This window comes from Oryzias melastigma, linkage group LG18, assembly GCF_002922805.2.
Source record: "Oryzias melastigma strain HK-1 linkage group LG18, ASM292280v2, whole genome shotgun sequence".
In the NCBI taxonomy this organism is placed as follows: domain Eukaryota; kingdom Metazoa; phylum Chordata; class Actinopteri; order Beloniformes; family Adrianichthyidae; genus Oryzias; species Oryzias melastigma.
This window is the reverse complement of record NC_050529.1, coordinates 7229655-7240433: the sequence shown is the minus strand read 5'-3', so window position 1 is coordinate 7240433 and position 10779 is coordinate 7229655. Positions and strand designations below refer to the sequence as shown.

Below are 10779 nucleotides of genomic sequence, written 5' to 3'. Positions count from 1 at the left end.
GGGGGGTGGCATTGGGGTGCATGTGTGTGCTGCTTTACAGCTGTTAGTGATTACACAGGACCGGCTAGAAACATGCAGCACGTAGCATGCTCTGCAGCATTGACATTTCACTTCCACAGTCCCCTCCCCACACACACACACATACCTGGCATAGCTGGCAGTGTGTTCTATTGCCACACTGTTCATCTGGAGGGGGTTTCTGGGGTGAGACATGCAGTCCCACTCAGAGGAGAACTGAGACAGATATACAGAACACATTCACACACAAACATCCATCACCAATGAGTGATGGCGTGGGCCCCTCCTGCCAGCAGAAACAGCCCAAACCATCCCAAAATGTGCCAGCTTAGCTGTAAAGTGTCCCCTTCTCAGTGGTGACAGGCTACACCCCTTCACTTTGTCCACCTGCAGCCTTCCTGTTCAGGTGTCCTGACAGATGCTCTAACATCTGAAGGCCAGTGGCACAGCCACGCCTCTGAGGTGGGTGTGGGGAGGCTTAGAGGTCAGCCTTCCTTCCTCCACAGACACCCCCCACCCCTTCACTACATCTAACCTCAAAAACTGCAACATCCCGGGTTTAGGCTGCTCCGAGTCCACTGACAGAAGGCTGACCTGCTGACCTGCAGACAGACGGGAAGTCTGTCCTGAGAGGGCATCGGCGTTCTGTAAGCTGCTCTAGAACCAGTAGAAACGAGAAGACCCTTCAGGAGCAGAACCGAAGTGGGTATGAATGAAATGAAGCGTGTCTCATGTCAGCCCCATCAGCCTTCTGTCAGGCAAACGCTGAGGCAGCAAGTGGTGATTTGAAGAATGAAGTGGAAACAGTGCTAATAGTTCTATGTTTTGCTCCGTGCAGTCACACCCTCACTGTTGGTGGGGGTTGAAGGCCACAGAGATAGAGGAGGAGCATCCTCCCTGCTCAGGCACAGAGTTGGCTTTTATTCTTTCAGTCTGAATCTTGTTTCTGTCCAGTCGCCTTTCTTCATTAGAGTTTTCCCGTGTGGTCCATACTTCCGTTGAAGCGGAGCCCGTCCAGTCTTCACTACGTCTGATTCTCTCTGTGCCTGAAACGGCCGTGGATGGAAGCCTAAGCAGGACCAGAACACGATAATCCTGCAGAGTCAGGTTGGACTTTAGCTGTTCATCTCTTGAATCTGACCCCCCGTCTGCCTCTTGGGGCAGTGCAGAGGGGGGGGGGGGTGCAGTATAAAGAGCAGCTAGTCTCTTGTTGCTACATTCTACTGTCCGATGGGAGGTGAGCAGCTCTGTGATTGGCTCCTCAGACACAGGAAGGGCGTGGCCTCCCCTTACACCATGTTGTGGTGGTTGTTCCTCTCGATGATGTCAGATGAAGGGAGCAGCTCCTTCTTGATGGGGGAGGGCGGGGGCGAGACCACCTTCTCCCTGGGCTTGAAGAGGTCTGAGACGTAATAAACCTGGGGAGGGGGCACAGGGGGGCATTAGAGCAGAGCAGGAGGGTTCATGGAAGATGGTGGGAAACAGTCGCTGTGTGACGCATTTCAGCACTTTCAGCTACGCCTGGGCGATATGACGAAATGCATCGTGTGGGCGATAGAAAAGTGTCTATCGTGGCATTTCTCCTCTATCGTTTATATCGTCTCTAAGCTTAGAGTCTGATCAATTATTACACCAAATATATCATTAAATAGCCCGACACAGTTGCACAGGTGTTGCCTCGTCAGTGTGCACACAAAAATGCATAAAAGTGAAAATAAAGACAAATGAAAAAGAGATTCTTCATGAGGAAACTTTGTCCCGTGGTTTTGCGAGGTAAAGTTCTTTGATTCACACGCACGCGGGTTTTACAACATGCAGACAAGATACAGCGAGGCTGTCGGCTCGAAAAGAAGCACTTTCAGCAAAAGACGCTATGTCTGTGATTTGGCTGCATTTTGGATTCAAGACGTCCGTCGATGAGCAAAAGATTGCAGTATGTAAACAAGCTAGGAGGCTATTCCCACGATGATGCTAACACAACAAACCTTCTATCACTCAAGGAACGTCCACAAAACTGAACATATGAGATTACAAAAAACTAGAGATAAACCAAAGCTGTGGAGTAGGACTGTAACAAGTATCCAAACATTCGGATTCTCGCGATCTGCTCACGAAAAATTGAGTCCAAAAATTCTCGACGTCCAAGATCTCTGATTTATTCATTTATAAATATAGTAGAGTGTCATAAAACATTTACTCTGGAATACAGAATCATTTTGGGTTTTAAAGCCGAATGTCCTGCGCAACTGTTACCAAAAGTGAACAGATCTTCAAAATAAAATGTCAGTGAAGCTTCCTGTTTTTAAAATAAAACTAGTGAGAGCTTTATCTGTTCAAAGAATGAGACTGAACTCACTGACTGAAGTTCTGAGAAAAGAAAATAGCTTTAACATCAGAGTTTTAGCTCCAGTGTTTATATTGTTCTGGTAACTCTTCAACAGTTGACACAATTGACGCAATTCTAGCAGAAATTTGTACAAAAATGTGTCTTACTACTCAGAAACATGAAACTTTTGTGCACTTTAAAAAATGTTTTTCAAAAAAATTATTTTTTTACATATTCAGTTTAAATACCTTTGATTTTTGGAACAAATGTGAAGGCTGCTGTCTATTAGCCACATCTGTTCTCATTTGATTCATTTTTCTACACCAAAATGTGTGTTTCTTAATGTGATTATTCAGTTATCTGTTACTTAAACTAGTCAGAAAAGTAAGATATGACATTTTTTCAGAGAATAGCTGAAAATATACTTTATCGTAGTATATCATGATATATGTTGTGATATAAAATATTTTTTATCGTGATATATTTTTTTTTCCATATTGCCCAGCACTACTTTCAGGGAAGTGAAACAGTTTGGATCAAAGGAAAATGCTGTTATTTATAAGAAGCCCTTCACTGATGTTTCACTTAGAGTTGTTCTGTTTTTCTCTTCTCTGTGTTTTTAAATAAAATTTGTGAGAAAACAAATTGATCAAAACAATGTAAAGTCAAAAATCCTTCATTTTAAGAGTGAAGAGTTTAGTTTGCTTGTAGATCAAACTAGGGTTTGATAAGAATGCAAAAAAAAAACTTGCATAAAAGTCAATGATAAATGATTTACATATTTTATTCCGAGCAGCATATCAGGAATATATTACAGTTCAGTCCAGATTGCTTCGATAAAACAAATGATCAAATTTTTTTGATACGTGATGTCAGGAGAAGAAACATGAACTGATGCTTTCTAACAGAGGAACTGCACTATGATGGATGATTAAGAAGGAATGCATGAGGAACAGGAGCCAGCGCAGCGTCATCAAGAGTGGCAGGTCTAAACAGGCGCCTAAAAAATGTGCAAGCACCTGTTCTGCTGTCTGCAGAAAAGAACACGTGGACATAAATGATGTAAAACACCAATGATCTCCCACACACTGTGCTATTCCTAACCAGAGGTGATGAGTCATCAGGCTGGAGGAAGTGGTGTAAGTCTGCCTCACAATGTGACAATGAGAACAGGGTGGCACTGATGTGAAAAGAGGGAAAGGAGATGGCAAAAGGGCAGCATGAAATGTCTTCTTGAGGTTGTGGTGACCTCAAACTTCAAAGTAGAACGACTTTTTGTTGTACAGTTGGACCATCACTTCCACTGGCTGAGACCTGGGCTGGCTGGTGAGGCAGCAGGGAAGTCCGTCAGACACAACAAAACCCAGACTTTTCAGCAAAGAGCTGCCACTCAACACAAACCTCTGCCACACAACCCACTGTGCACCCGCTTCTATGAGAAGCTCTCAAGTATAATTCTCAGGAAGAAAAAACATGCATCTAAGAAAACATCAGTAAAGACTGCCTGAGTTTCAGAGATGAAGTCAGAAAGCTGACAGACGGTAGCTCGTCCTGACCTGCTCATCCAAAGGTGATCACAAAATCCTGCAGTGGGTGGTGTGTAGACGAAATATCATTTTCTTTAAACTGAGCTGCAGGTCTCTAATGGGGTGTGTAAGCACTAAGGCAGAGCGGATGTGAGCTCGTATCTCTGGGAGTCAGACTAGCTCTCTGTGGGAAACACTCACAGCCTGTTTCCATCTGTGTCCAATCGTAGCTGACCTGGCCGCTGCCACATCCAGCCTCCAACCTATCACCCCTGAGCTGCCGTGGCAGAGCGCTTATCATGACCTTTCCACTTCCCCCCCCTGACAGACGCAGCACAAAGCCTGCAGTCCACCGTTTCAGGTTACATTCAGCAGTTTCTCACTTTCAAATGACTAGAACTGAAACAAAGTTCTGCTTTGTGAGTCTAAAACGAAGTGACATGTAGGAGAATGGGTCAAAACCTTGTACACATATCTGTAAACATATTGTTTGTTTTCACATGAGATCAGTTGCTAATCAAATGTCCTGACACTACTGCAGACCAAAGGGTGACAACTTGTATTTAAACAAACATCTGACTGGAAAAAGTCCCAGGGATCATTGGTTCACTGTGAACATGCAGGGATTCAGAGAAACCACCTGAAGAACCTAGAAACAGCATGCTGTCAGTTCATAGTAAACTATCTGTTTATGGAACCTATTTCTATTCATAAACTTTAGTTTTTCTGAGTTTGCACATGAACTTGAGCACATGTGTTATACTTAAGTGAAAGTAAAGTGCTTACATTTAGGCAATGCCTGAATGGTGGATCCTTCTACAGCACTTTTAACTTGCTTTGAGGCCCAAAGTGCTTTAGTCTCAGTTCACCCATGCACACACACACTCACACACTGATGACGGCTCCTCTGCCCAACACCAACCTCTACACCATGTGGGGCTCAGGGTCTGCAAGCCCTGCCGCCCTTCATGGACGGCAGAGTGGGAAAGAAACATGTGATCGTCTAATCAGAGACCAACCTCTCCACCTCTGCTCTAATAATGCAATTTCATTTCAATTTTCTAATGAAATCTGGTCATTAGGGGTGTATGGATCAGTAGCCACGATTCGGCCCACATGTGTACCACCTCCACCGACACCGCAACATACCTCGCACGCTCATTATTAAAATCAATCGTTTTCATGTACTCCGGATCGTCTTTAATAAGTGTTAAAGTTGCTTCTTGACATTATCAAAAAGTCTGTTAACCTGAGGCCCCCGCCGTATGTGGGGGGAGCTTCTGTCAAAAACGTTTCTCCAACTCGTCATGGAGGACGTGGATACTGAGATCGGGTTTCTTTATTTTGAAGAGTTGAATAAAAGCGTCGGTTTATGTCTCCGTTTCTGGGTTCAGATCTCCCAGTGAGGAGCAGCAGCTGTCCTGCAACAAAGACGTGCCGTCAGGGGAAGGCAGTATGGCAAGCCAAAAGGGTCAAAAATCACCAGGATAAGCAGTCTCACCTGCACATGTACTACGGATAATAATGGATTGGATTTATCTGCGCTTTTTCCAGACGCTCAAAGCGCTTACATTGTATATCCATTATTCATTCACACCTCATTCATACTTGGTGATGGTGAACTACTACTGTAGCCACAGCTGCCCTGGGGCAGGCTGACAGAGGCGTGGCTACCAGTACGCGCCTACGGCCCCTCTGACCATCACCGGAACATTCATACGCATTCACACACCGGAGGCAAGTAGGGTTAAGTGTCTTGCCCAAGGACACAACAACACTTGGCTGGCGGGAGCCGGAATCGAACCGCCTATCCTTCGATCATTGGCCGACCCGCTCTACCACCTGAGCCACTGCCGCCCAAATATATAATAATAACTATTTTTAATATTATAATGTTGGTTTGAATGCTACAATTAATGCCAAAACATAATGAAACTTTAATTTTAACTTTTTCATTTAAGATTTAATTTGGAGATGGCGGGGCGGGGGGGCTCCAGGTTCAAAGATGTGTGTATAGTAATGCTTTGAAGTACTTTATATATGTTTTCTCAAATATACGTTTTAAAGTTTTCTATGAAGTAATTTTAGGCTTTTATCTTCTTAATTTTCCTGCTGTTTTTTTTGTATTTTTTCCTGACCTGAACCGTGACCCTAAAACCATGACACGATCTGAACCGTGAGTTTTGTTATCCGTTATCCTCCAAAGACGGGGAATGTCAGAGAGGTAGCTAAGGAATGGAAAGCTAGCCACATTGTCTAAGTTGGCATGGTTTGGTTGTATGTGTTTGCTTGTGAATAAAGAGATGGTGTCCACATTAGGCTGTCCATCTGTGAGCTGGAGGCTGGTGGAATAGCTGGTTTGGTCCTTGCTAACACTTGACTTAGACACGACTGCTCCTTCCTGTCTCTTTCATGCTCGTCTTCTTCTGTCTGGTCTGTAGTTTTTCCAGAGAAGCTCCCAAGCTGAGCACATTTCGCGCTTATGTTTAGTGAGTTGTCAAGACAGAGCTACACAAAAGACAGAGCTACACCCAGCTGGTAGACCATTAAAGTCATATGTTTTCAGGGATTGGAGCGCATTGCCGTGCTGTGTGATTCGTGGTGTGCCTGTGTGTGCCAAGGCGCCTCTTCCAAGTTCTTGCTTAATTTTATGTAGCTAATTCTTTCCATGTTCATGTTCAATATTTTTGCCAGAGGCAGCAGTAGGAGCCCAATAAGCTCATGAAAGCAGAATGAACAAGTGAAAGAAAACAGAGTAATAAAGGGCCTCATCCCAGCATCAAAGCCTGAGCTTTTCAGTCTCATTCACTGCCTTTCTTTTTTGATTCCCCCACTGTTGCTCTCGACCTGGACTCCATTTTTCCCTGGTTCCTTCTGTGCTTAGTGCATTGATGAGGTCACAAACTGATTTGACTGTTGCTGTGATGACATGTCCCATAAAGGTGAAGAAACTTGATGAAGATGAATAGAGAAACATTTAAAATTAGGCTCGGCTCTAAGCGATGTGTGATTCATGATGGAGTCAGATTCTCTCATTTCTTCTCTTAAATATAAGAATGGAACAAAAACGAATCTCCCTCTTCAAAAACAATCAAACAAACCCTGGCAAACAGTTTTATTAGGTAATAGTTTTGATGTATTGGAAGCATCTTTAACTCACTATGCAGTAGGCCACCAGAGCTCCCTGCACGAAGCCAGCCAACACATCCGTGGGGTGGTGCTTGTGGTCAGACACGCGCGACAAGCCGGTGTAGAAGGCCATCATCAACACAGTGAACTGGAGCAGCGGACGCAGAAGTCGAGCACCTCTCCACGTAAATCTGGACTGGATATAGAACTGCCAAAACAGAGAAGTGAATCATTATTGACTGCCGTCATGATGAAAGTATCATCCATACAGTCCTGCTGAGGCTTTGTGAGCCTGATTGCTTCCTTTATTAGTCAGAAACAGACAGCTGCTGGTATCCTTTCTGAACTTTTAATCCTGCACCTGCGGAAACTGTGTTTTTGTGTTGTGAGGAGGTCTGGGCTGGACCACAGCTGGCAGAGGACTGAAGAAACAAACACAAACAGCTGACCATCTGACCCGGACATGACGGATTTACAGCTTTACATCCAAGCTGTGAAAACAGCACGAGTGCACACACTTATAGACACGCAGGGTTCAACCCTTAGTCGTAGTGAACTCTGTTGTGTTCTGGAGCAAACAGAAGATTAGGCGGATGCAACCTCTTCACCTTACCATTTTCTGATAAAAGCGTCAGGGGAATCAAAACATGGATAATTCAATCCAAGGTCACTATCAGTCACTGAGGCTGCGGCTTCTCTCCCAGACACGCTGATCTTCTCCTCTTGGACAGCAGCCGGCCCTGCAGACATCCTTTGTTTCCGCAGCAGTGTTACTCTTCCTGTCTGAGGCTCATGTTCTGGGATGCCCCCGTCTCACTTCATCCCAAAAAGTTGCACCCATATAATTAGCAAACCAAACAACATACAAAGAAAAACAATCTGCAGATTCATTGACCATAACAAGCCCTGTAGGTGTGGATCTCCCTCATGCTTCCTCTGCAGCTCTCTGGCATTGTTATTCTCCTGACGGAAGTAGAGGAAGTGACCCCTCCCATTCTTTTTAGTCTTGAACTCCTCCCTAGCAGTGATGTTTGAATGTCAGGTTTTAGGTAATGGGCAAGGACCACTGATAAGAATGGTGTCAGACAGGCTGCAGTCACACAACCTCTGGAGCTGTTAGCTTTAAGAAGAAAAAACCTTAGACTTAGTCAAAACAGGAGTCCCTGTGACCTGCTAGTCAATGTGACCTTATCTAACTACGGGGCAACAAGTACACTCTGATAACCCAGTTCAAGCCTAATTCAGTTAAAGCTGTTTAAGCAAACACATGAAAGTGATTGGGATGGCTGCGAATATCTTCTTCCCTCTGGGTTTGGATTTGGAGATGGTTTATGTCAAGCAATCAAAGCAAAAATATGACACAAGACAAGCACCAAAAATGTGATTCAATACAGAGATAAATTAAACTTGGGATAATTAGTCATGAAAAAATGCATACATTCACATATACTAGTAAAAAATTCAATTATTTATAAATAGACATATTAGCTCATTTGCATCCAGAACATGACACAATGGAACCAATAAAATAATATGTTTTTCAAAAGGAGATTGCTTAAATTGTCCCTCCAAAGAAAATCCTGTTTTAGAGTTTTTAGCATGTCTGTGTTTCATTTTTCTTCTGAAAGAGAACAAATGTAATAAGCAATCATTTTGTTTTTGCATTTCCGAGTATTTCTCCTTTTAAATCAGGGGTCTCAAACTCGCGGCCCGCGGGATGATGATTTGCGGCCCGCGTCTTCATATGAAAGATTAATGTTCGTGCGGCCCGCAAGGCTGACATGAATGACAGTTGCTGTGTGCAGAGTTGAATGAACCAATCACGGTGAGGTATATGACTCTGGAGGTGGGACATCGGCGGGCTGTCCAGTACCTCACTCCCTCATTCTTTCATTCCTCCAATCAGCTGGGCGGAGGAGGAGCCATGAAGCACCAGACACGATTCGCGTGACAAATTCGCGTGCCCCGCGCGGGGAATTTGCTGCTCGTGGCTTGTCAAAAAAAAGGTGTTTCTGTCGCTGTGCCGCATGTAGGAGGAGCTACCAGCTCCGTCTGTGGATGTCTCTCTTAGAATGAATACACATATGATGTTGAAGAATACGTTTTTTGACGTGCTGACTGTTCCTATTGAATCAGAGCTCCTCAAGCTTCGAGCCGCAAACCTGTAGCCCGCCCTCTTTCATCGCACGGCGATCTGCTGCTCCCGCCTGTCAATCATGTGATCCTGAGCTTGGCTCGCACCTGCGTGCGCGTGTCCGTGAATCTTAAGGTTCACACACGTGCTGTGTCGGCGGGCATTCCAGTCCATGTAAACGCAATAGAAGTCCAATATTCTGCTACGCGCGTTTGAATAGAACCCCCATGAAAAGCAGCCCTCAAATGCTCACTGATGTAGCCGGCGCGCACGAGCCCCCCACACCTCCAATGAATGGAAGACACATACATCAGATTTATTTACTGTGAGGAGTTCTACAAAAATCTACATAAAATGAAATCCTTCAAAGATTTTCTTGTTACCGGGGCTTCTCTCTCACTCTAGAGCAGGGGTGGCCAACCCTGGTCCTCAAGAGCCTCAACCCTGCCTGTTTTCCAGCTCTTCCTGGACTGATTGATGCTGACAATTGAAATCAGGTGTGTTCAGTCAATCAGGATGTGGAATCATTTACGTCAACTAATCAGCAGGAAGCTGGTCAGGGAGAACTAGAAAACAGGCAGGGTTGAGGCTCCTGAGGACCAGGGTTGGCCACCCCTGCTCTAGAGGAGGCGCTGTTAATACAGACATTTGAAACTGAATACAAAGGCCCGATCCGAATACCCCCCTTCTCTCTCTCCCTTAGCCCTCCCCCTTGATTTGAAGTGGCAGTTGAAGTCAAAGTCGTGTCCAGAATTATTATTTTTTAAGTTGCACACTCCGAACAGAGGGGTCCAAAGTCCGCTATCGCGAGAGTAAACCGCGTTGCGTGAAGAAGCTCTTTTCTTCCTTTTGGTGCGCTCTGAACCACAGAAGTTTACTTTCAAATGTAAGTAATGACTTTATGTTGTAGCACAACCTTTTTAAAGTTATAAAACCGCTGTTGTTATGGATATTAAACCGCTGGAAGCGCGGCGCTAATGCTAGCGGACTGGCGATGTTAATGACGTCATTGAACGGAAGTCACGTCCGAAATATTAGACATTACTTTTTCATCACCCTCCGTTTGGAGCGAACACGGAGGGATAAACGAAGGGGGAGGGCTAAGGGAGAGGGAGAAGGGGAGTATTCGGATCGGGCCAAATAGTTTCTCTACTCAGTCAGTCAATATGTGGTTTCTTTAGTCGTCTGTATCTGCTGTATGGTCATTATTATTATTTAATTTATTTATTACTAATTTATTTGTTTTTTATTCATCTTTTAATGTATTTATTTATTTTATTAGTCAGATAGTCCTTTTTATTTTGAACAATACATACATAGTACATGGTAAAAAAACAAGAAAACAACAGAAAATTCTATATAAATTATAAATAAAAACATTACACCTCTATTATGTAGTTCGAAATGGAGTAGGAAGAAGTTTAAAAAACTTTTTCAATCCTATCCCCTAGCAATACATCTTAAGTTCAATCTTCAATATAAACTATTTCAGAAACGGACATACCCTTTTTTATATATATAAATCAACACATACAAAGATCTATACACGTCGTTCATAATTTATTCATTATTTTGTGTTAAAAATAAAGATATCTGAGAACGCTGGAATGTTTTATCAGTGTTTTTCTTGTGAAAATCCTGATGCG

At 43.9% G+C, this 10779-nt stretch overlaps 1 protein-coding gene across 2 annotated transcripts in view; it reads right to left on the bottom strand.

The window, feature by feature from the left end:
• Positions 1-6: 6 nt before the first annotated feature.
• plpp3 (phospholipid phosphatase 3) overlaps positions 7-10779 on the bottom strand; it is a 34989-nt gene continuing 24216 nt past the window's right edge. The window contains exons 6-7 of one of the 2 annotated variants that reach the window (XM_024288185.2): positions 7031-7207; positions 7-1436 (exon numbers count right to left, since the gene is read on the bottom strand). In XM_024288185.2, coding sequence (XP_024143953.1) covers positions 1308-1436; positions 7031-7207 — 306 coding nt within the window. In that variant the 3' untranslated portion in view covers positions 7-1307. The remainder of the gene's footprint in view (positions 1437-7030; positions 7208-10779) is intronic. The other variant, XM_024288186.2, reaches the window with a different exon arrangement.